Source organism: Aquarana catesbeiana, linkage group LG03, assembly GCF_042186555.1.
Source record: "Aquarana catesbeiana isolate 2022-GZ linkage group LG03, ASM4218655v1, whole genome shotgun sequence".
Lineage (NCBI taxonomy): Eukaryota > Metazoa > Chordata > Amphibia > Anura > Ranidae > Aquarana > Aquarana catesbeiana.
Genome location: NC_133326.1, coordinates 16,314,655 through 16,341,545, shown reverse-complemented (window position 1 = coordinate 16,341,545; position 26,891 = coordinate 16,314,655). Strand labels below are relative to the sequence as shown.

Sequence of the window (26,891 nt, the reverse complement as noted above, 5' to 3'; positions counted from 1 at the left end):
CTTGTAAATAAGGTCTTAAAGTAGACAGTGGCAATTTAAAATTGTAATTTTCTGAGCTTTGTCTATGTTGGAATTTTTTAACCAAAAACACTACTTTAACTTAAAGGGGTTGTAAACCCTTTTTTTTTTTTTTTTTTAATAACAAACATGTCATACTTACCTCCAATGTGCAGTTCGTTTTGCTCATAGATGCCCCGATCCACCTCTTCTGGGGTCCCCCGGCGGTGCTATCAGTTCCTCCCCACATCGGGAAACCACCTAAGAGAAGCGCTCTACTTGGGGGGGCCCCGTGCAGGCGTGCTCCCGATTCCAGCTTTTGCGTCCATAGACACAGAATGCCGGACTTGGCCCCCGCATCATTGGATCTGATTGACAGCAGCGGGAGCCAATGGCTGCGCTGCTATCAATCTATCCAATCAAGAGCCGAGACAACAGGCAGAGAGGTAGAGCGCGTCTCCGCCATGTGAATGAACGGGCTCAGGTGAATAAAACGGGGGGGGGGTGGCAGTCAGTGTCAGAAGTTTCTTCACCTTAATGCATAGGATGCTTTAAGGTGAAAAGACACGAGCCTTTACAACCCCTTTAAGGCCTCATGTACACTGGGCATTATAAAAAGGTCAGTAGCTTTGCAGTGAGTTTTTCAACGTTTAACGTTTCTGTAATAGCATTTTTTTAAATGGTTGAAAAACGTTAAAACACGTTGGTGAGCCACGTTTTTGAGGGCTTATCAGTCTTTTTTGACGTGAAAACAGCTGAAAAACACCTCTCAGAACCCTCTAGTTTTGGGGGGGGGTTTTTAAGCCAAAAAAATGCCCCAGCCAAAAACTGCTGATAACAGCCTATGTGTGCATGGACACATAGGATAACATGCTGGAGAGTTTATTGACTGTAGAAAAAAACATCTGTAGCCAAAAAACAGCTGCTGTAAAAACATCTAAAAACAACCAGGGTGCATGAGGCCTAAAAGTTTAAAAATAAAATTCCTGCTCGAGAGCAGATACTATATAGGGCAGTGGTCCCCAATGGGCCTGTTTTTCACGGAAGCTAATTTTTCCAGGGACTGGGGGGGGGGAGTGGGCGCGGATTATTTGCGGTGTCTGTCCTCAGCACAGCAGGAGGTGAGAAACAACCGCGGTCTGTGATAGCCCTGTGCGGACCACGGTCGGCACTCACCTCCTGCTGTGCGGCCCGTCATCAACAGGCTGCAGACCAGGGGTTAGGAACCCCTGCTGTAGAGTTTATGCTCTTAGGTTTATTAATCAGAAAACTGGGCACCTCTCTGATTTAAAGTGGACCTTCAGTCATTTTTTCAACTTTCCATCTATTAAATCTTCTGCCCTTGTTGTTGTATTAACTTTGGATAGTGAAACATTTTCTTCTGCCAGTAAATACCCTATACAGCCCACTTCTTGTTTCTTGTCTGGGAAAAAAGCCTAGGCTTATAACATCATGCACAGCTCTCTCTCACTCTGGTGAGAGTTTGCCAGGAAGGGAGGGGGGGTGAGTTATAAGAGGGCCAATGAGAGCTGCAGGGCTGGAGGTGTGCATCAGGTGTAAATCCTGGAAGTGAACAGGCAGCAGCTTCAGATGCCCACAGTTAAAATGGTTGCAGCCAGACTTAGTGGAGAGAGATTTCTGCAGTATATTTGGCAAGTACAGAACCACAGTATACAGTATATAAAATAATATGCAAAATGGTTGGAGGGAAGCTTCAGGATGGCAAAGATATTTTTTATTACAAATTATGTGAGCAGACTGCAGTTCCTCTTTAATTTCACCCTGGTTCTAAAGAATTAATTTCCCTAATCTGTGACCTAAGCCCCACACACCTACTTGCACCTTAACCAATCAGAGCAGGGCTTAGCCTAGAACGATGAAAAATCCTTTAAGTAATTATAAAAACAGACCAGCTCCCTACTTTTGCTCAACGGGGAGTATTATATTCTCTTTTCTCTCTATTCTCTTTGCTGCAATAAGGGTCGTGATCAGTTGCACTACTCGAAACTACAGAAAGGAGTTTTTGATCACAGACAAATCAACTTAGTAATGGCACCACATCCCTTAGTAGGTTATATATAGAAAGAGGGAATGGGATTTTTAAGGTGCAAATTAATTTGAAGAATAGTAACAACTATGTTATAAGAAATTTTATTTTAGAAAAAAAAAAATTATTAATAACACAACATTTGGCAAGTACAGATCAAAAAGATTTTGTGGACACAGCATAAAAGGATAGAATTCCCAACCTGTTTCACCCATATATCGGGCTTCTTCAGGGGATGCCATCCAGCTAAATGTACCTCATCCCCTGAAGAAGCCTGATATATGGGTTAAACATGTTGGGAATTCTATCCTTTTAAGCTGTATCCACAAAATTTTATTTTTTTATTTTCTAGAATAAAATTTTTACTTATAACATAGTTGTTACTAATTTTCAAATTAATTTGCACCTTAAAAATCCCATTCCCTCTTTCTTTTTTTTTTTTTCAAATAACTTTTTATTATAATATTTTGCGGTACAGAGGTACAGAACATAATAGAGGTAATAGGCGACATGTGTCTGTCATACAATAAAAGAAGGAGAAACAAAGAGTACAAATATAGTAGGCTCTCTCTCTCCTCCCTCCTTTCTTTTAGCTCCTATTTTATTTTCATCTTGTAGTTTGCTTATATCTAAGCAAGAAACTGAAACACTCATAGTAGAGTAGAAGGATAGTGAAAGAGGGGGGAAAAGAAGAAAATGAAAGGAGAAGGGAAGAGGGGTGATTGTATAATTCGTTTACTTGTTTATGGTGGGTCCTCTCGAAGATGCCACAGCTCCCATACTTTATTATGTACCTCCAACCTGTCCTGTATCCGGGCTGTCATCTTCTCCATCAACTCCACATCTTTGATTCTAGTGTATAAGGCTTCAAGTGTGGGGGGGAGGGTTTTTTTCCAGTGTAGAGCAATAAGACAACGTGCTGCTGTGAGGATGTGTCGTATGAGTTTTTTTTGAACCTTGGAGATCTTTAATTGTGAGATTCCTAACAGGAAGAATTTGGGGGTCATAGGGATCTGTGTCTCCAATAAGCGAACCAGAAGTTGTCGAACCTTATCCCAAAATGGAGTTATCAGTGGGCAGTCCCAATATATGTGGAGGAGGGTCCCTCTGTCTTTTTGACATCGCCAGCAGCGATCTGAACTAGACGGGTATATGGCATGAAGGGTATCCGGAGTCATGTACCAGTAGAGGAGAATTTTATAGGTATTTTCTTTGTATAGAGTGCAGAGGGAACTTTTTGCTGCCTGTGTCCATACCACCTGCCATTGCTCCATGGGAAGTTCCTCACCGAGAGCTTTTTCCCATTTAATCATATAGTTATGTTTACCTTTGATTTCTAATGGATAAGCATTTAATATTTTGTAGATATCAGAGATTAACCCTTTCTGGGCCGTGCCCGCCAGGATTAGAGTTTCAAAGGGTGATGGGGGGGAGAACTGTAGGTCAGGCGCTATGGACATGGCATAGTGGCGTATTTGCATGTAACTGTAGAACGCTTGTCGCGGTACCATTCCCTCTTTCTATATATACTCGCAACTACACTCTTGGGCCTTCCCCTGCCATTCCAGTTGGCGGTCATCTCTAAACACTCACAGCCCCGGAATCCTTTCCATCATACAGAATATTTTCAATGATGTAAGGAAGCAGGAGTTAAAAAAAAACTCTAATAAGAAAAAGTAAATAACGCACTCACCCTGCCCTCTGAATCCACTGTGATCTCTGACAACTTAAATGTCACTTTTGGATTTGAAGTCCCTGAAAAATTGAGTCAAAGTACAAAGATGTAATATTTTTTTTCTGCAAATAATATTCTATCTACAGTGACAATTTCCCTACCGAGGCACAAGTTGATGCTCACCAGCTTTGGGGTACCTAAATGAATCTGTCCTGCGAGTCTCCAGCATTGGGGAGGTCACATGAATTATCTCCACCTCAGATTCATCATTCTCTTCATACAGGATACGCAGAATCTGACCACCTGATGGTGCTGAGATATAAAATATGAAAGAGAGGGGGAAGAAAAAAAAAAAATCACACAATGGCGAAGGTGTACAGTGCGAACCTAGCTATCATAACAATGAAAATCACATTATATACATCATTTGGATTTGGAGTGGTATTAAAGATTTTTACTTTGCAAAAACTGCAGGCATACTATGATTAAAATGTTACTAAAGCCAAAAACTTATTATTTTTTTTACCTATACCTTGCATTAAGCTAAAAAAAACAAAAAACTTTTTATTGCTCCCTATCCTCCCCTTTCCCTGTGTGAAGGGGAAGAGAGGAGAGAAGAGATCCAGCGCTGTGCACGGCTGCATTTCTTCTCCCCTTTCTTCCTCTTCACACAGCCATTGGCTCATGCTGCTGTCAATCAAATGCAGTGAAGAGGAAGTGGAGGTGGGGCGGGGCTAAGTCCCTCTGTGTGTGTCTATGGAGCGCGGCTCCATAGACACACAGCTTGGCAGCGACCAGTCACACTGTGTGCCTCCATAGCAAACAGCTTACTATGGGGACCCATGAAAAAGAGGAAACGCAGCCAAGATCGTTGGCAGGGGACAGGAAAAGAGGACGATCGGGGCCACTCTGTGCAATACCACTGCACACCGCAGGTGAGTATAACATTTTTGTTATTTTAATAAAAAAATTTACCTTAGTAACACTAAGTCTAATGAGGTGCCTGCCGCTTGGTAAACTTATCTCTATTATTGACATCTGGCAGGTTTATTTTGCTCCAGGACGATAACTTCCCAAGCTCCAATGTGTCACTGGAGCTGCTATGCCCTCCCCTCTTCTGCCCATTCACAGAAGCCTTTGTTTTATGTGAACTCATTAACAAAATACAAAGGCTTCTGTGAATGGGCAGGCGTAGCTGCTGTGTGTGCTTCTCTAACAGCCAAAGTGTGTCCTCCAGGAGTGCAATAAACCTGTCACATACAGTGCCAGGAAAAAGTATTCATACACCTTGAAATTTTCCACAAATGATAAATGGTTTTCAACTTTTTTTTACAAATAAATATGTGAAAAGTGTGGCGCGCATTTGTATTCAGTCCCCTTTACACTGATACCCCTAATTAAAGTCTAGTGGAACCGATTGCCTTCAGAAGTCACCTGATTAGTAAATAGAGTCCACCTGTATGTAAATTTATCTCAGTATAAATACAGCTGTTCTTTGAAGCCCTCAGAGGTTTGTTAGAGAACCTTAGTGAACAAACAGCATCGTGAAGGCCAAGGAACACACCAGACAGGTCAGGGATAAAGTTGTGGAAAAGTTTAAAGCAGGGTTAAGTTATAAAAAATATCCCAAGCTTTGAACATCTCACGGAGCTCTGTTCAATCCATCATCCGAAAATGGAAAGAATATGGCACAACTGCAAACCTACCAAGACATGGCCGTCCACCTAAACTGACAATCTGACAGAGCTTGAGATATTTTACAAAGAAGAATAGGCAAAAATGTCACTCTCTAGATATGCAAAGCTGGTGGAGACATCCCCAAAAAAGTATTGCAGCTGTAATTGCAGCGAAAGGCGGTTATACAAAGTATTGACTCCGGGGGCAGAATACAAATGCCCCCCACACTTTTCACATATTTATTTGTAAAATAAATTGAAAATCATTTATCATTTTCCTTCCACTTCACAATTATGTGCCACTTTGTGTTGGTCTATCACATAAAATCCCAATAAAATACATTTATATTTTTGGTTGTAACATGACAAAAGGTGGAAAATTTTAAAGGGGTATGAATACTTTTTCAAGGTACTGTATAAGTAATAGAGAAAAGTCCTGGAGGTGACATGCACCTAATTGGACTTAAAGTGATAGTAAACTCAATTTTTTTTAATTTTTACCTACATGTAAGCTTACCTGTAGGTTAAACGAATATGTCCTAAACGTGCACCGTTTAGGATATTCTAGTGAGCAGCAGCAGGTGACATCACCGGCGCATGCACTCTGAAGTAACGCGGCATACCTGTTCAATTCCTTCAAAGCTCTGTGCCGTGGCTCCCCTGTGCATGTGTGGGAGTGACGCCATCGCGGCTGAGCCATTTAAATGGCTGCAGCCTGCAAACCTGGAAGGAAGACCAGGTGAAAGTGGAAGCCTCTGCAGCAGCGACAGCGGAGGGCTTAGTTTCAAGGTAAGTCTTTCATAATGTCCCAGTATGCGATGCTGATCGGGCTCAAGTAAGAAAAAAAAAAGAAGGCCTGGGGGGCAGTTGCAGCACAGAAGGTTTTTCACCTTAAGACCCCATTCACACAGGGGCAACACGACTTGCAGGTCGCCTCAGCGAGGCGACCTGCAAACGACTGCCCGGGCGACTTGCAAAACGACTTCTGCATAGAGTCCCTGTGTGAATGGGGTCTAAAGGGGTTGTAAAGGCAGAAGGTTTTATATCTTAATGCATTCTATATATTAAGATAAAAAACCTTTTGTGTGTAGCAGATGCCCCAGCACCCCCCTAAATACTTACCTGAGCCCCATCGCTCTCCAGCGATGTCCACCTATATCTAAGCCATCTGGGAAACTCCTCCCGATTGGCTGAGACACAGCAGCGGCGCCATTGGCTGTCAATCAAAGTCAGTCAGCCTAACAGGAAAGAGAGGAGGCAGGGCCGGGTCGGGGCTCCATGTCTGAATCGACACACAGAGCTGTGACTCAGCTCCAGTGGCCCCAAAGGAAGCTGCTGACTCTGGGGGCACTCAATAGGCAAGAGGGGCCAGGAGCAGCAAAGAGGGACCAGAGAAGAGGAGGATCTGGGCTGCTCTGTGCAAAACCAACTGCGCAGAGGTGGCAAGTATAACATTGTTATTTTTTATTTTAAACAAGACTTTACAATCACTTTACCACCTCAATACCGGGCACTTACACCCACTTCCTGCCCAGGCCATTTTTCAGCTTTCAGTGCTGTCACACTTTGAATACCAATTGTGCGGTCATGCTACACTGTAACCATGTAACATTTTTATCATTTTCTTCACACAAATAGAGCTTTCTTTTGGTGGTATTTAATCACTTCTGGGTTTTTTATTTTTTCCTAAAAAAAAAAAAAAAAAGACCGAAAATTTTGAAAAAAAAAAAAAAAAAAGTTTTTCTTAGTTTCTGTCAGTAAAGTAAAAAATAAGTAATTTTTCTTCTTCACTGTTTGGCACTGATGAGGTGGCACAACTGTGCCGCACTTATGGGCACAGATAGGTGGCACTGGTGGGCACAGATAGGTGGCACTGGTGGGCACAGATAGGTGGCACTGGTGGGCACAGATAGGTGGCACTGGTGGGCACAGATAGGCGGCACTGGTGGGCACAGATAGGCAGCACTGGTGGGCACAGATAGGCAGCACTGGTGGGCACAGATAGGCGGCACTGGTGGGCACAGATAGGCGGCATTGATAAGCAGCAGTGATGGGCAGCACTGATAGCCAGCACTGACTGGCATCACTAATGGCCACTGATTGCTGGCACAGGTGGGCACTCATTGCTGGCCCTGTGGGGGCTTTATTGTAATAAGAGCACTGATGAGCAGTGCCCTGATTACATACCTAGATGTCCTCTGCGAGGAGATGCCGCTGATCGGCTCTCCTCACATCACACTATGTCAGTGTGAGGCGAGGAGCGCCGATTCCGCCATCTCCATGTTTACATGTGACCGGCTGTGATTGGACACAGCTGATCACATGGTTAAAGAGCCGCGGCTCTTTACAGAGATTGGGGTTGCCCCGGGTCCTAGCAACACGGTGCGGTCGCCGTGCTGCACGACACCGCAGGCGCACGAGAGTGGCTGTTCTGGAAAGCCGCCATATAACGTCCACCCAGAACGAGAGCCGCACCGCCACGCCATCATTTGACGGTGGGCGGGCGGCAAGTGGTTAATGCAGAGAATGCATTAAAGCGGAGTTCCACCCAAAAGTGTTACTTCCGCTCATTTGTCTTCTCCCCCCCTGCGGTGCCACAGTTGGCACCTTTTGGGGGGGGAGGGGGTCTTTGACAGGTATGCTGTCCCCACTTTCGGGTGTCCAGGCTGCAGCTCGGCTCTCTCCTCCTCCTGGTGGTGACATCGCTGGACTCCAGGACAGGTAAGTGTCCTATTATTAAAAGCCAGAAGCTGTAGTATATGTAGCTGCTGGCTTTTAATTTTTTCAGCGGCGGGCGGACCTCCACTTAAGGCTTTAGAACCACTTTAACTCGTCAGGCATGTGATGTTTCTTTAATTAAAAAACGTTTGGACGAAGAAGATCCTTGGTGTGCTCGCAAATACCTACATTATTCTGTTAAATTAAGTTGCAAGCCGCAACAAAATTGGCAGTGCAAATCGCACTGATGTGCGGCTTTGAAATTGCACTAAAGCAGTGCGATTTCAAAGCCGCACTGGTGTGAATGGGGGCCACAAAAGATATATATTTACAAATTACCAGTGGGGCCGTATGAAACCAGACCAGGGGTTGCAATTGGCTCGCAGGCCAGACTTTAGACATGCCTGGGCTAAATGCTCCCAAGTTTTTTGAATGACTGCATTCTAGCCAACCTGGGAAACTTTGCTGCCCAGTACATTGACAGAAGATGTGTGCAAACGCTTACTATTTTTACTCATCTTAAAGTGGAGTTCCACCCATTTTTACAACTCTTCAGCATCCCTCACTAAACTCTGCACTGTAAACAAATTGGATATTTTTAATTTTTTTTTCTCAGCACCTACTGTATATCTGCTGTATTCATTTTTCACTTCCTCCTCCCTGGCCGTGGCCCATCGCATCATTTCCTGTTTACAATGCCTTCTGGGAAGGGGCGGCAACTTCCTCAAACTGCCGTTGCTATGGAAACCTGACCTGAAACCTAATACACTGCTTGTGCTGCACTGAGCATGTGCGAGATCTGCAAGGATGAGATCCAGGAAGAAATACAGTCTGGCTTCAGATGCCCACACTTAAGATGGCCGCGGCCTGCTGTAAGTTTATAAAATAACAAACTACTGCTATAAACTAACAAAACAGACCTTAGTTTACAGACTAACTTCACTAGAATACATTAAGCTTGTGTATTATAGGGGTATTTTTATTTAAAAAGTATAATTTTGGCCGGAACACCACTTTAATAATCAGCAGAATGTTTCTTACTTGATTCATTGCGAGGACACCACCAATATCCAGTGTAGCGATCAAATTCCTCCTGCAGCACAAACGAAGCTACACCTGCAGACCGCGAATCTTCCTCCACTCCAACCATATCTGTGTAGAACCAAATTAATCAGTATCAGTAGAATAAGCAGGAAAATGGCAGAATAAACTATCCATAGGATCACTATCATATGACCTATACATTCTCCAGTTATCTGAAAACCCATGGAACACTATCAACATCACTATGACATCATTCTGCCATGAATTCAGAGACTAGCCTTTATGTACGAAGGTCAGCCTGCGCTCCTCTCCGCTCTCTATATTGGCGACCCACAAGTCATTACTGTGTACAAACGATATCCAATTGGGGTCTGCAGGACAGATGGTGGGATCCATGCGGATATTGGGACAACTGCTTTCCAATAAATGAGGCTGAAGAGGCTGCTTCTGTAGGTACAAAATAGGGAAGATAAAACACAGTGACTCCTAACAAAATTGTATTGCTGTAAAAACATATGTTTATTATTATTTAGGATATAATGCGCCAACAGTTTGCATAGAACACGCATAACACGAGGGAAGACATTACAGTTACAATACAACTCAATACAGGAGGAATCAGAGGGTCCTGCTTGTTAGAGCTTACAATCCAGGAGGGATATATTAGGGACAAACGTTTTACCTTATATATAGAGCAATCACAAGCTGCTATAGGTCCCCACTAGACATGTGCAATTTGTTTAATTCCGAATTAGTTTTTTAACAAATTTCGACAAATTAGTACATTCGGAAATCTGAAAATTAAAAAATCTGAAATAACAAATAACTATTAAAATTCTAGGTATTGGAATTTCCTTTAAAATGTTGCTGTTAGTGAACGTAACGAATACATCCGAAGTTACGAATTTATCCGTAGTTACGAATGCCGTATCAAAACAAATAGAACGTAACGATTTAATAATAATAAATAACAATAATAATAAAAACGTTTTATTATTATCCCCTTCCCGCCGACCGAACGCACATATGCGTCCTCGGCTTTCCGGGGTTATACCGGGGTGATGCCCGCAGCTGCAGGCATCATCCCGGTACCGTTGTTTTCAGCGGGCGATCGGCTACCTGAATATAACAACCGATGCGGCTAAAAGCCGCTCGGCTGTTATACCGGAGGAGCGGGAGGGGACATCCCCCCCCTCCCGCCGCCTCCCGCCGCTGTTACCGGGCCTCCCGTGCGATCGGGAGGCCCGGTGTCCATTCGGGAATCTCCGGCGGCTGGGGGCGGGCTGGAACGAAGCTGTGAGCGGCTTCGTTCCAGCCTTCTAATTGTAAACGCGGAAGCGACGTCATGACGTCACTTCCTGTTTACTCGGCTGCCAATGGCGCCGAATTTAAAAAAGTATACAGTATTCAGAATCGCCGTTTTCGGCGATCTGAATACTTTGAAGTGTAAAGGAGGGATGGGGGGTCTTTTAGACCCCCCATCCCTCCATAAAGAGTACCTGTCACCACATATTACTGTCACAAGGGATGTTTACATTGCTTGTGACAGCAATAAAAGTAAAAAAAAAAAAAAAAATTTTTAAACACAATTTATAAAAGTACAAAAATAAATAAAATAAATAAATAATAAAAAAAAATTTTTTAAAGCGCCCCCGTCCCCGCGAGCTCGCGCAGCGAAGAAAACGCATACGGAAGTCGCGCCCGCATATGTAAACGGTGTTCAAACCACACATGTGAGGTATCGCCGCGATCGTCAGAGCGAGAGCAATAATTCTAGCCCTAGACCTCCTCTGTAGCTCAAACCTGGTAACCGTAAAAAATTTTTAAAGCGTCGCCTATGGAAATTCATAGGTACCGTAGTTCGTCGCCATTCCACGAGTGCGTGCAATTATAAAGGGTGACATGTTTGGTATCTATTTACTCGGCGTAACATCATCTTTCACATTATACAAAAAAATTGGGGTAACTTTACTATTTGGATTTTTTAAAATTCATGAAAGTGTCACTTTTCCAAAAATTTGCGTTTAAAACACCGCTGCACAAATACCGTGTGATAAAAAATATTGCAACAATCGCCATTTTATTCTTTAGACTCTCTTCTAAAAAAATATATATAATGTTTGGGGGTTCTAAGTAATTTTCTAGCAAAAAATACGGATTTTAACTTGTAAACACCAAATTTCAAAAATAGGCTTAGTCATGAAAGGGTTATTATTAAATTGTTCTATTTGTTTAGAAGCGACATTCGTTATTTCAGAATTCATAAATTCGGATAAATTTGTATTCGTTACGTTCACTAACAGCCAAGTTTAAAAGGAAATTCCAATACCTATAATTTAACCGCTTCAGCCCCAGAAGATTTTATCCCCTTCCTGACCAGAGCACTTTTTGCGATTTGGCACTGCGTCGCTTTAACAGACAATTACGCGGTCATGTGCGACGTTGCACCCATACAAAATTTACATCCTTTTTTTCCCACAAATAGAGCTTTCTTTTGGTGGTATTTGATTGCCTCTGCGATTTTTATTCTTTGCTCTATAAACAAAAAAAGAGCGACAATTTTGAAAAAAATGCAATATTTTTTACTTTTTGCTATAATAAATATCCCCCAAAATATATTAAAAAAAACGATTTTTTCCTCAGTTTAGGCCGATATGTATTCTTCTACATATTTTTGGTAAAAAAGAAAAAAAAAAAAAATCGCAATAAGCGTATATTGATTGGTTTGCACAAAAGTTATTGCGTCTACAAAATAGGGGATAGTTTTATGGCGGCGACCTGCGATTTTTATCGTGACTGCGACATTATGGCGGACACAACAGATACTTGACACTATTTTGGGACCATTGTCATTTATACAGTACTATAAAAATGCATCGATTACTGTGTAAATGACACTGGCAGGGAAGGGGTTAAACACTACGGGGCGATCAAGGGGTTAAGTGTGTCCTAGGGAGTGATTCTAACTGTGGGGGGGATGGGCTACTTCTCACATGACAGCGATCACTGCTCCCGATGACAGGGAGCAGTGATGTCTGTCATGTCACAAGAAAGAACGGGGAAATGCCTTGTCTACATAGGCACTTCCCCGCTCTGCGGCTCCATGACATGATCGCCGGGAGACCTGCGGACGTCGAGTCTGCGGGTCCCGCGGGCACGGTCACGCTGTACACGGCGGGCGTGCGTTCCCGCCTGCTAACCCCGCCAATTAAAGGGGATATACAGGTACGCCCATTTGCCCACCGCTGCCATTGTGCCAACATATATCGGCGTGCAGCAGTCGGCAAGTGGTTAATAGGTTAGTTATTATTAGTTAGTTATTTCGAATTTCCGGATTTTGGAATTTACGAATTTCCGGATTTTCGAATTTACGAATTTCCAGATTTCGGATTTTCGAATTTACGACTTTCAATCATAACGAATGACCCACAAAAACATGCCTAGTTCCCACTCACCTTTGGCATTTTCACATTATCCTATTAAACTTTTTGCTGCCAGTTCCATGCGTTGTACAGACCTGACAGCGGGTGTTTTACAGACATTCCTGATGCCTGCAGCCACCAGGGAGAGGGGAGGGAGCAGAGCCGACATACGTCGGCTCTCCTCCCCTCCTTGTTGCTGACCCAGAAAGCCCTGAGTTTGATGTCACTTCTAGGTCCGCCTCTCTGTGTCCCCAGCATACCTGGGAATGGATGTAATGCAATGCGATGACACTGGCTCAGAAGGGGTTAAAATCAAGGGGTTAACCTTGTGCCTAACAACTGTAATGTGTGCTGCTTGAACTTACTGATCTGACTGTTTTTACTCCCTGCTTTTCAGGCTGTTTTCTGTACACAGTGTTCTGTGTGTTTGTAAACACAGAACTCTGTGCTGTGATTGGACACAACTGATCAACAGATTTCAGCCAAAACCATTGGCTGCAATCTGCTGCCAAACTCATGCTGTGTCCAAACACAGCTCAGGTCAAGTACACTGCGACATACGGGTGTGCCGCCCGTCATCTACGGGTCAACAAGAGGTTAACCACTTCCCATCCCGCATATTGTAATATGACAGCCACAAGGTGACTCTGCCATCCCAGTCAGGCGTCATATGACGTCCTCAGCTTCCCGGTGGTCTAGGGGGGGAACGCGCCCATCCCCCAGTCAGTCCCATCCCCCCACAGTTAGAATCAGTCCGTAGAAAACACATTTAACCCCTTTATCGCCCCCTAGTGTTAATCCCTTCCCTGCCAGTGACATTTATACAGTAATCAGTGCATATTTATAACACTGATCGCTGTATAATTGTCAATGGTCCCAAAATAGCGTCAAAAGTGTTCGATCTGTCCGCTGCAAAGTCACAGTCCTGACAAAAATCGCAGACTGCCGCCATTACTAGTAAAAAATGTTTATAGCGAAAAAAAAAAAAAAAAAAAAAAACACAGAGGTGATCAAATACCACCAAAAGAAAGCTTTTTGTGGGGAAAAAAATATAAAAATTTCATCTGGGTAAAGTGTTGCACGACCACGCAATTGTCATTCAAAATTTTACATCGCTGAAAATTGGCCTGGGCAGGAAGGGGGTGAAAATGCCCGGTATAGAAGTGGTTAAAGGATAACTAAGCCCCAGTTCACACAGGGGCAGCCCGACTTGCAGCACGACTCTGTAAGGCGACCTGCACACGACAAAGTTGTACAGGAACCTTTTTCTAAGTCGGAGCGACTTGAGTCGTTCCTATTAGAACGGTTCCATAGTACAAAACGGAACGCGACTTGTCAGGCAGCTAAGCCGCCTGACAAGTCGCCCCTGTGTGAACCGGGGCTTAAGGTTTGTGTTTAAAAAAAAACAAAAAAAACCCCAAACATGTTATACCTCCTCTGTGCAGTTGGTTTTGCACAGAGGGGCCCCGATCCGCCTCTTCTGGGGTCCCCCAGCGGCGCTCCTGGCTCCTCCTGATTTTCGAGTTCCCCGTTGGAGAGCCGCACCCCCTTGGGGCACTCGTACGGGCGCGCTCCCGTGTTCTGCTGCTGCGTCTATCGACACAGACAGCAGGACTTGCCCCCAGCTCCCGCGTCATTGAATATGACAGCAGCGGGAACCAATGGCTGCGCTGCTATCAGTCTATCCAATCAGGACCCGAGACACAAGCTGGAGCTGGTGTGGTCATCCCTGTTGCTGGAAAGACCGGGTTCAGGTAAGTAAAAAGCAGGCTCTGGGGGGCTGCTGCATCACAGAAGGTTATTTTTCACCTTAATGCATAGAATGCATTAAGGTGAAAAACCACAAGGGTTTACAATCCTTTTAAAGCGGTTGTATATCCTGAAAAACAAAAACAAAAACAAAAAAACAAGAAAAAACTAAAACTGTAAGACAAAGGCATAATCAGCTAGTGTGCATACTAGCTCATTATAAAAAAAAAAACTTGCCTTAAAACAAAGCCCCCGCAGCAGCCACCGCTGAGGGGGGCCCACATATTCCCCCGGCGCTTCTTCTGGGTTCGCTGGTTCCGGCACTGTGAGTGGCTGAAGCTGCAATGACCTCACTCCGGCGCATGCTCGCGGGATCCCACAGTTTCCGGCAAGAAGCTATGAAGTTTACGACATGATACCCTGGATCTTCAGAGCGCATGCGCCGCTGACATCAGTGGCTACATGTAGGGTGAATATCTCCTAGACGGTGCACATTTTAGGAGAACTTCATTTTACCTACAAGTAATCCTTATTATAGACTTACCTGTAGGTAAGAACGACCAAGTGTGTATACAACCGCTTTGACACCACCTTCAAAAGTCACAAACAGGTAAAAACATGTGCCATACAATAAAACATTTCTGGTAACCTCACCGTGAACCCACGGGCGCCCCCATCTCGAACAGTGTAGATGGCACTGCCAGCTTGGAAGAGGAAGGTTCCACTCTTTGCGTGGTAATCAAAAGCGGAGATGCCCACCGTCCCGATACGTTTTCTCTCTCGCAGAAGCTCCTCTTCCCGGGAGTACATGCCGTAATCTGGGGTGGCCTAAAAAAAGCAACAACATTTTTAAAACATTCTTTTTCACAAGTTACTCTTCCAAATTAAGACACTTTGGGGTTGATTTACTAAAACTGGAGAGTGCAATATCTGGTGCAGCTCTGCATGGTAGCCAATCGGCTTCGAACTTCAGCTTGTTCAAATAAACTTTGACAATAAAACCTGGAAGCGGATTGGTTTCTATGCAGAGCCGCATCAGATTTTGCACTCTCCAGTTATAGTAAAACAATCTCTATTAACCCGATATTCTAAATCAAAATGTTTAGGACTGTGAAGCAAGGGTTTCATTTGCACCAGGAGTTCATTTTTCCCAAACTTTCAAGAGAATTTTGTAAGATAAAAACCCAACTCTATAAAGCTTGTCCTGAAAGAGGTACTATTTGGCCAGCCAGAGACGGATCGAAATTTAGCCGATTGAGCAGGACCCAGCCAAATTTCGATCCAACTTTGGGCAGGCTGGGTGTACTGAAGTAACTCTACCAATAGACTTCAGTACATCCAGCCTGTCGTGTTTTTTTCTTGTGTGATCACTGCCGAGGGTGGCTATAGCTGCCAGCAGTGATCATTGTATTCTGACAGTGGGGGAACCTCCTGCAGTCAGAATACAACAGTGCAGCGGGAGGGATCCCCCCCAACAGACTGCGCTGATAAGGGGGGAAAAAAAAAAAAAAAAAAAAAATCGAGCAATTTTCTTTACTTCCATCCGTGGTTGAAGGATCAAAAACTGCATATTCTATGGCTTGCTTTAGTGTAAACAAAAGAAAAAAAATAAATTACTGACTGTTGCCGTATTCAACATATCCTAATCGCAAGAGTACAGGACACTTAACAGGCAACTTACACCACGGGTCATAGGTAGAGATGCACCGAATTGAAATTTTAGTGCCGAAACCGAAAAATTCAGGATGCACTTTGCCGAAAACCGAAAATGACAGTTTTTTTTTTAAAAAAATTATATTTTTAAATACAATTGTATCATATTCGACTTTTTAATTAAAGTGATTATAAATAATCACCTTGTAAAACAACCCATTCATGTTGAAATAGAAATGAAAAACAAAACATTTTTGTATAGATGCAAAAACATTCTAAATACCTTTTTTCCCTTTTTTATAACTGATCACATTCCCTCTGTTCCCAGCTACCTAAGAGCTGGGGGGGGAGAAGCAGCAGCACACTGAGCTTCCCAGTGAATGGCTCTGCAGCAGGGGCGTATCAGGACAAGTCAGATCATTGGAGGAGAGCAGACTGAGCTCCCAGCATAGCTAGAGAACTGACCAACCTGTGCTCTCCTGCTTAGTGTGGTCAGTCTTTAAGGAAAGCAGAGGGACTGGCAGGAACACCAGGGATTTCACACAAAGGAAGCAATACAAAGAGATTAGGAGACTTCCCCATACAAGTACATGGTACGGCAGGCACAGATCAGGAATGTGAAGTGTTGGGGTAACAAACACTTTAATATCATCAATTTAAATGAATCTGAATTTGTCAGACATTATTATTATTAGTGCAAGCAAAGCTCAAGAAAAATGCATCCCTTTAAATTCTATGTATGTCTTCACACGGATCTGTTGGGCTTCCAATGTGGTGTTAAAAATCCTGATGAATGCATTTTTGGTCAGTAAAAACAAACAAACAAAAAAAAAAAAAACGCACCGCCCAGTTCAAATGCATTGAAAACGCTGCAAAAGCGCATCATTAACGCACCCGTTTTACATTTTTGATGTGGTTTTTGAGTCACATGACCAATGAAAAACACACCATAAGCACAGTAAATCAGGGTAAAATTGGCCTCAAATCACAGTAAAATAGCTGCAAATTTGTGGTATAAATTGCTGCGAATTCATGTTTACAGTGTCATTATCGGCACCTTTTCTCTTATCGGTGGAACACCATTTTCGGTGGACGAAATCTCGGTGCATCTCTAGTCATTATTATTATTTCAGGTACTTATATAGCGCTGTCAATTTACGCAGCACTTTACATATACATTGGACATTCACATCAGTCCCTACCCTCAAGGAGCTTACAATCTAAGGTCCCCTAACTCACATTCATACATACTAGGGACAATTTAGACAGAAGCCAATTAACCTCCCAGCATGTCTTCGTAGTGTGGGAGGAAACCGGAGTACCCGGAGGAAACCCACACAGACACAGGGAGAACATGCAAACCCCAGACAGGTAGTGCCGTGGTTGGGATTCGAACCAGCGATCCTTTTTACTGCTAGGCGAAAGTGCTGCCCACTAGTCATAGACTGGTACCTTCAGGTGAATGGCCACTGGCAAGCTTTTGAGGACATGCTCCCCTGGGGCACATCCCCTATAACCCCCCATCCCACCTCTCCTCCAGGAGTCCTCAGTTCCTTGCTAGTGTCTGTTGGAGGTAGACCTCTTCTCCTTCCCAGAGAAACCAGCTTCATTCGTTTATTATCTTACAATTCTTTAACCACTTGACCTCCATAAGATTTACCCCCCTTCATGACCAGGCCAATTTTTGTGATACGGCACTGCGTTACTTTAACTGACATTTGCGCGACCACAGTGCAGCACTGTACTCAAATTAAATTGATGTCATTTTTTTTTCCCCACAAATAGAGCTTTCTTTTATATATATTTTTTACTTTCTGCTATAAAACATATCCAATAAAAAAAAATTAGGGATGCACCGATACAGATGTCGATACTAGCCATTTTCCTCCGGACAGTGCCATCCCCGCCTCCTCCTCCCAGTGGCATCGCTAGGTGCAGGCCCGCCCATCCTAACAGCCCACAAGCCTTGTCTCCTCGCTGCACACCTCCCTCCTCCAGCTCTGACCCCCGGCCACATAGAGCACTGGACCCGGGATCTCCTTGGCTGGATGCTGAGGCAGGGAACAGGGGGGGGGGCCTCTGTATAAAGACATTGTACAGGTGGTATCCTGTTGTACTGAGAAGAGGGGCTCTCTCCCTCCCCCATGTGCTGTTCGCCCAGCTCCTCTCCCGCGAGAAACTCCTGTACTATGCCTGCAGTCCCTGGCTGTCTCCTGTACCATGCCTGCAGTCTCTGACGGTCTCCTGTACCATGCCTGCTGTCTCCTGTACCATGTCTGCAGTCCCTGGCTGTCTCCAGTACCATGCCTGCAGTCTCTGACGGTCTCCTGTACCATGTCTGCTGTCTCCTGTACCATGCCTGCAGTCCCTGGCTGCCTCCTGTACCATGCCTGCAGTCTCTGACGGTCTCCTGTACCATGCCTGCTGTCTCTGACGGTCTCCTGTACCATGCCTGCTGTCTCTGACGGTCTCCTGTACCATGCCTGCTGTCTCTGACGGTCTCCTGTACCATGCCTGCTGTCTCTGACGGTCTCCTGTACCATGCCTGCAGTCTCTGACGGTCTCCTGTACCATGCCTGCTGTCTCCTGTACCATGCCTGCAGTCCCTGACTGTCTCCTGTACCATGCCTGCTGTCTCTGACGGTCTCCTGTACCATGCCTGCTGTCTCCTGTACCATGCCTGCTGTCTCTGACGGTCTCCTGTACCATGCCTGCAGTCTCTGACGGTCTCCTGTACCATGCCTGCTGTCTCCTGTACCATGCCTGCAGTCCCTGACTGTCTCCTGTACCATGCCTGCTGTCTCTGACGGTCTCCTGTACCATGCCTGCTGTCTCCTGTACCATGCCTGCTGTCTCTGACGGTCTCCTGTACCATGCCTGCTGTCTCTGACGGTCTCCTGTACCATGCCTGCAGTCTCTGACGGTCTCCTGTACCATGCCTGCAGTCTCCTGTACCATGCCTGCAGTCCCTGACTGTCTCCTGTACCATGCCTGCAGTCTCTGACGGTCTCCTGTACCATGCCTGCTGTCTCCTGTACCATGCCTGGTGTCTCTGACTGTCTCCTGTACCATGCCTGCTGTCTCTGACTGTCTCCTGTACCATGCCTGCTGTCTCCTGTACCATGCCTGCTGTCTCCTGTACCATGCCTGCTGTCTCCTGTACCATGCCTGCTGTCTCCTGTACCATGCCTGCTGTCTCCTGTACCATGCCTGCAGTCCCTGACTGTCTCCTGTACCATGCCTGCAGTCTCTGACGGTCTCCTGTACCATGCCTGCTGTCTCCTGTACCATGCCTGCTGTCTCCTGTACCATGTCTGCAGTCCCTGGCTGTCTCCAGTACCATGCCTGCAGTCTCTGACGGTCTCCTGTACCATGTCTGCTGTCTCCTGTACCATGCCTGCTGTCTCTGACGGTCTCCTGTACCATGCCTGCTGTTTGACGGTCTCCTGTACCATGCCTGCTGTCTCTGACGGTCTCCTGTACCATGCCTGCTGTCTCTGACGGTCTCCTGTACCATGCCTGCAGTCTCTGACGGTCTCCTGTACCATGCCTGCAGTCTCTGACGGTCTCCTGTACCATGCCTGCTGTCTCCTGTACCATGCCTGCTGTCTCCTGTACCATGCCTGCTGTCTCCTGTACCATGCCTGCTGTCTCCTGTACCATGCCTGCTGTCTCCTGTACCATGCCTGCTGTCTCCTGTACCATGCCTGCTGTCTCCTGTACCATGCCTGCTGTCTCCTGTACCATGCCTGCTGTCTCCTGTACCATGCCTGCTGTCTCCTGTACCATGCCTGCTGTCTCCTGTACCATGCCTGCTGTCTCCTGTACCATGCCTGCTGTCTCCTGTACCATGCCTGCAGTCCCTGACTGTCTCCTGTACCATGCCTGCAGTCTCTGACGGTCTCCTGTACCATGCCTGCTGTCTCCTGTACCATGCCTGCTGTCTCCTGTACCATGCCTGCAGTCCCTGACTGTCTCCTGTACCATGCCTGCTGTCTCTGACGGTCTCCTGTACCATGCCTGCTGTCTCTGACGGTCTCCTGTACCATGCCTGCTGTCTCTGACGGTCTCCTGTACCATGCCTGCTGTCTCTGACGGTCTCCTGTACCATGCCTGCTGTCTCTGACGGTCTCCTGTACCATGCCTGCTGTCTCTGACGGTCTCCTGTACCATGCCTGCTGTCTCTGACGGTCTCCTGTACCATGCCTGCTGTCTCTGACGGTCTCCTGTACCATGCCTGCTGTCTCTGACGGTCTCCTGTACCATGCCTGCTGTCTCTGACGGTCTCCTGTACCATGCCTGCTGTCTCTGACGGTCTCCTGTACCATGCCTGCTGTCTCTGACGGTCTCCTGTACCATGCCTGCTGTCTCTGACGGTCTCCTGTACCATGCCTGCTGTCTCTGACGGTCTCCTGTACCATGCCTGCAGTCTCTGACGGTCTCCTGTACCATGCCTGCTGTCTCCTGTACCATGCCTGCTGTCTCCTGTACCATGCCTGCTGTCTCCTGTACCATGCCTGCTGTCTCCTGTACCATGCCTGCTGTCTCCTGTACCATGCCTGCTGTCTCCTGTACCATGCCTGCTGTCTCCTGTACCATGCCTGCTGTCTCCTGTACCATGCCTGCAGTCCCTGACTGTCTCCTGTACCATGCCTGCAGTCTCTGACGGTCTCCTGTACCATGCCTGCTGTCTCCTGTACCATGCCTGCTGTCTCCTGTACCATGCCTGCAGTCCCTGACTGTCTCCTGTACCATGCCTGCTGTCTCTGACGGTCTCCTGTACCATGCCTGCTGTCTCTGACGGTCTCCTGTACCATGCCTGCTGTCTCTGACGGTCTCCTGTACCATGCCTGCTGTCTCTGACGGTCTCCTGTACCATGCCTGCTGTCTCTGACGGTCTCCTGTACCATGCCTGCTGTCTCTGACGGTCTCCTGTACCATGCCTGCTGTCTCTGACGGTCTCCTGTACCATGCCTGCTGTCTCTGACGGTCTCCTGTACCATGCCTGCTGTCTCTGACGGTCTCCTGTACCATGCCTGCAGTCTCTGACGGTCTCCTGTACCATGCCTGCTGTCTCCTGTACCATGCCTGCTGTCTCCTGTACCATGCCTGCTGTCTCCTGTACCATGCCTGCTGTCTCCTGTACCATGCCTGCTGTCTCCTGTACCATGCCTGCTGTCTCCTGTACCATGCCTGCAGTCCCTGACTGTCTCCTGTACCATGCCTGCAGTCTCTGACGGTCTCCTGTACCATGCCTGCTGTCTCCTGTACCATGCCTGTTGTCTCCTGTACCATGTCTGCAGTCCCTGGCTGTCTCCAGTACCATGCCTGCAGTCTCTGACGGTCTCCTGTACCATGTCTGCTGTCTCCTGTACCATGCCTGCTGTCTCTGACGGTCTCCTGTACCATGCCTGCTGTTTGACGGTCTCCTGTACCATGCCTGCTGTCTCTGACGGTCTCCTGTACCATGCCTGCAGTCTCTGACGGTCTCCTGTACCATGCCTGCAGTCTCTGACGGTCTCCTGTACCATGCCTGCAGTCTCTGACGGTCTCCTGTACCATGCCTGCTGTCTCCTGTACCATGCCTGCAGTCCCTGACTGTCTCCTGTACCATGCCTGCTGTCTCTGACGGTCTCCTGTACCATGCCTGCTGTCTCTGACGGTCTCCTGTACCATGCCTGCTGTCTCTGACGGTCTCCTGTACCATGCCTGCTGTCTCTGACGGTCTCCTGTACCATGCCTGCTGTCTCTGACGGTCTCCTGTACCATGCCTGCTGTCTCTGACGGTCTCCTGTACCATGCCTGCTGTCTCTGACGGTCTCCTGTACCATGCCTGCTGTCTCTGACGGTCTCCTGTACCATGCCTGCTGTCTCTGACGGTCTCCTGTACCATGCCTGCTGTCTCTGACGGTCTCCTGTACCATGCCTGCTGTCTCTGACGGTCTCCTGTACCATGCCTTCTGTCTCTGACTGTCTCCTGTACCATGCCTTCTGTCTCTGACTGTCTCCTGTACCATGCCTGCTGTCTCTGACTGTCTCCTGTACCATGCCTGCTGTCTCTGACTGTCTCCTGTACCATGCCTGCTGTCTCCTGTACCATGCCTGCTGTCTCCTGTACCATGCCTGCTGTCTCCTGTACCATGCCTGCAGTCCCTGACTGTCTCCTGTACCATGCCTGCAGTCCCTGACTGTCTCCTGTACCATGCCTGCTGTCTCCTGTACCATGCCTGCAGTCCCTGACTGTCTCCTGTACCATGCCTGCTGTCTCTGACTGTCTCCTGTACCATGCCTGCTGTCTCTGACTGTCTCCTGTACCATGCCTGCTGTCTCTGACTGTCTCCTGTACCATGCCTGCTGTCTCTGACGGTCTCCTGTACCATGCCTGCTGTCTCTGACTGTCTCCTGTACCATGCCAGCTGTCTCTGACTGTCTCCTGTACCATGCCTGCTGTCTCTGACGGTCTCCTGTACCATGCCTGCTGTCTCTGACTGTCTCCTGTACCATGCCTGCTGTCTCCTGCACCATGCCTGCAGTCCCTAACTGTCTCCTGTACCATGCCTGCTGTCTCCTGTACCATGCCTGCAGTTCCTGACTGTCTCCTGTACCATGCCTGCTGTCTCTGACGGTCTCCTGTACCATGCCTGCTGTCTCCGACGGTCTCCTGTACCATGCCTGCTGTCTCCGACGGTCTCCTGTACCATGCCTGCTGTCTCCGACGGTCTCCTGTACCATGCCTGCTGTCTCTGACTGTCTCCTGTACCATGCCTGCTGTCTCTGACTGTCTCCTGTACCATGCCTGCTGTCTCTGACTGTCTCCTGTACCATGCCTGCAGTCCCTGACTGTCTCCTGTACCATGCCTGCTGTCTCCTGTACCATGCCTGCAGTCCCTGACTGTCTCCTGTACCATGCCTGCAGTCCCTGACTGTCTCCTGTACCATGCCTGCAGTCCCTGACTGTCTCCTGTACCATTCCTGCAGTCTCTGACTGTCTCCTGTACCATTCCTGCAGTCTCTGACTGTCTCCTGTACCATGCCTGCTGTCTCTGACTGTCTCCTGTACCATGCCTGCAGTCCCTGACTGTCTCCTGTACCATGCCTGCAGTCCCTGACTGTCTCCTGTACCATTCCTGCAGTCTCTGACTGTCTCCTGTACCATGCCTGCAGTCACTTCTGCCTATTGCCGCCTCCTTCCCTCTACCAGCTGTCACCTCTGTCCCCAACCCTCCTATCCCCAACCTCTTCCCCCCAGCGATCACAGCCTTTTCCATCTCAACTCTCCCTCCCCACAATCCCTATTTCACCCCACCCTCAACTACCTGTACCTCACTTACCCCTCCCCTCCTACCCTGCCATCACTAAACTCCTGAACAACCCCCCCTTCCTAGGCGATAGGTATCGATAATTGGTATCGGTGAGTACCTGCAAAAATTATCGGTACTCGTACTCTGTGTTAATAAAATGGTATCGGTGCATCCCTTAAAAAAAAAAAAAAAATGAAAAAAACAAATTTCTTCATCGATTTAGGCCAATATGTATTCTGCTACATGTTTTGGTTAAAATAAAAATCCCAATAAACGTATATTGATTGGTTTGCACAATTGCTATAGCATCTACACATTTTGGCATATATTTATGGATTTCTTTATTCATTTTATTTTTTATACTAGTAATGGTGGCAATCAGCGGGACTGTGATATTGCAGCGGGCAATCGGACACTAAAGCCTCGTACACACGATCAGAAAATCGATGAATTTTCTTCCATTTTTGATTGCATGCTCGTCTCATATCGAAAGTGAAGAGTTTACCCAACATAAGAAAATTCTCGTTCGACAGAATTCAACTTCAGAAGTGACGTAATGTGTTGAATTGTTTTGTATGTATTCTTTTGTTTCTGAGCATGTGTAGACTTGTTCTTACAATATTTTTCGGACAAAAACTGTACCGATTGTAACGAAAATCGGATGTTGTGTTCACACACAACAAAAATTTCATCGCCTGCACAACCAGTTTTTGTCGTCCGAAAATTTGGACTCGACCTTGACTGGTCTGCGGCTACACAGCCCCATACACCACAAAGTGCGATGCCCATTTTTTTTTTTGCTTTCAACACATCAACTTCAGGGACGACATGTTTACTTGCTGCCCAATATATCCCACTGACTTTCATATGCCATTTTATTTTATTTTTTATTTATTTATTTCAGGTACTTCCAAAATGTCTCATATCTCACCTGAAAGGTATCCAGTAGGGGTTTCCAGGACAGCATGAGAACTGCGCCTCTGTTTATGTTCTTTGGGATCTCAGAGTAGAATAGTGTATTCTCTCGGTTCTCTCCGGACATTGCTGAAGGGGCAAGAGAAAAAAAAAAAAAAAAAGATGTGTGCTAAAGAAGATGCTGGACAGCGATGCTTTACATACAAACACATCACATAAGTATATCATATCAGATTATTAACCACTTTTCTACAATGTAAAGTAGTGAGTGTACAGCTTGTATAACAGTGTAAATTTGCTGTCCCCTCAAAATAACTCAACACACAGCCATTAATGTCTAAATCGCTGGCAACAAAAGTCAGTACACCCCTAAGTGAAAATGTCCAAATTGGGCCCAAACTGTCAATATTTTGTGTGGCCGCCATTATTTTCCAGCACTGCCTTAACCCTCTTGGGCATGGAGTTCACCAGAGCTTCACAGGTTGTCACTGGAGTCCTCTTCCCCTCCTCCATGATGACATCACAGAGCTGGTGAATGTTAGAGACCTTGCGCTCCTCCACCTTCCATTTGAGGATGTCCCACAGATGATCAATAGGGTTTAGGTCTGGAGACATGCTTGGCCAGTCCATCACCTTTACCTTCAGCTTCTTTGGCAAGGCAGTGGTGGTCTTGGAGGTGTGTTTGGGGTCGTTATCATGTTGGAATACTGCCCTGCGGTCCAGTCTCTGAAGGGAGGGGATCATGCTCTGCTTCAGTATGTCACAGTACATGTTGGAATTCATGGTTCCCTCAATGAAATCAGCAAATTTACACTGTTATACAAGCTGTACACTCACTACTTTACAATGTAGACAAGTGTCATTTCTTCAGTGTTGTCACATGAAAAGATAGAAGAAAATATTTACAAAAAAATGTGAGGGGTGTACTTACTTTTGTGAGATACTTCCGCCTGCAGGGGGCGCGGTGCCGCCAGCGGGCTACTTCTGCTGTGATTTTTTACAGCAGAAGCCGATCTGCGGGTGCTGGGCACTCAATATCCTCCAGCACCTGCTGATCATTGGTAAACCACCATGTTACACTACCATGTAAACAAGGCAGATCTCAGTTCTGACAGGGGGGGAAGAGATGGATTCTGTGTTCCTGCAAAGCAGGGAATAAAATTAATCTCTTCCCTTAGTAAAAACAGCACACAGTAAACAAACACAGGCTAAGCACAAATTTAACCCTTTGATCGCCCCCTAGATGTTTACCTCCTTCCCAGCCTGTGTCATTAGTACAGTGACAGTGCATATTTTTTTTAGCACTGATCACTGTATTAGTGTCACTGGTTCTCATAAAGTGTCAGTTTGTGTCCGACTGTCCGCCGCAATATTGCAGTCCCGCCATAAGTCGCTGATCGCCACCATTACTAGTATAAAAAAAAAAATCCATAAATCTTGTAGACGCTAGAACTTTTGCGTAAACCAATCAATATACGCTTATTGGGATTTTTTTTTACCAAAAATATGTAGCAGAGTACGTATTGGCCTAAATAGATGAAGAAATTCGATTTTTTTTTCATTTTTTATTGGGTATGTTTTATAGCAGAAAGTAAAAATTAGTGGGGGTTTTTTTTCAAAAATTGTCGCTTTTTTTTGTTTTTTTTTTTGTTTATAGCGCAAAAAATAGAAGTGATCAAATACCACCAAAAGAAAGCTCTATTTGTGGGGAAAAAAAAAGGACATACATTTTATTTGGGTGCAATTGTTAATGTAACGCAGTGCCGTATCGCAAAAAGTGGCCTGGTCAATGAAGGTTGTGACTGCTCACTGCTTATTAAAAAAAACAAAAACAAAAACAAAAAAAAAAAAAACAGGGTAGGTTCACCTGTAGGAACATGCCTAACACATATTTAAAGTGTAACATGTTCCCAAGAACCCTCGCACCACCCCCAGAAATTCCACACAAATAGAGCTTTCTTTTGGTGGTCTGCGGTTTTTATTTTTTTGCGCTATAAACAAAAAAAGACCAATAATTTTGAGGCAAAAAAAAAAAAAAATTAAAATAAATTTCTGCTATAAAACATCTAATAATAAAAAGAAAAAAAAAAGTTTTTTCCTAAATTTAGGCCAATGTGTATTCTGCTACATATTCTTGGTAAAAAAAAAAAAAAAAAAATCCCAATAAGCGTATATTGATTGGTTTACGCAAATGTTATATCGTTTACAAACTATGGGATATATTTATGGAATTTGTATTTATTTTACACTAGTAATGGCGGCGATCAGCGACATATAGCGGGACTGCGATTTTGCGGCGGACAAATCGGACACTAAAGCCTAGTACACACGATCGGATTTGCCGCAGAGAACGCCTCGGACTTTTGTATGAAGGGCGTTGTCCAAAAACTTTGTCTTGCATACAAATGGCACACAATTGTCGGCCGACAAACACGAACGTAGTGACGTAATACGTGGAATTTCACCTCTTGAGCCCCACCCTTTGGGCACTTTCTGTTGTGTTTGGCGAGCATTGATTCCGATCATGCGTTTTTGTACTCTGGACTTTTGCCCGATGGACTTGTGTACACACGCTCGGAAAATTCGACAACAGAACGTAAATTTATAAACCTGCCATCCAACATGTGTCCATGGAAAGTTGGCCCAGCAATTGTCTGATGGAGCGCACAAACGGTCAGATTTTCCGCCCAACGG

The 26,891-nt window shown here is 45.8% G+C and overlaps 1 protein-coding gene across 3 annotated transcripts in view; it reads right to left on the bottom strand.

The window, feature by feature from the left end:
• DPP8 (dipeptidyl peptidase 8) overlaps positions 1–26,891 on the bottom strand; it is an 82,941-nt gene that overhangs the window by 35,028 nt on the left and 21,022 nt on the right. For all 3 annotated transcript variants that reach the window (XM_073618321.1, XM_073618320.1, XM_073618322.1), the window contains exons 3-8: positions 24,214–24,326; positions 14,983–15,156; positions 9,436–9,604; positions 9,155–9,265; positions 3,903–4,031; positions 3,738–3,799 (exon numbers count right to left, since the gene is read on the bottom strand). In XM_073618321.1, coding sequence (XP_073474422.1) covers positions 3,738–3,799; positions 3,903–4,031; positions 9,155–9,265; positions 9,436–9,604; positions 14,983–15,156; positions 24,214–24,326 — 758 coding nt within the window. The remainder of the gene's footprint in view (positions 1–3,737; positions 3,800–3,902; positions 4,032–9,154; positions 9,266–9,435; positions 9,605–14,982; positions 15,157–24,213; positions 24,327–26,891) is intronic.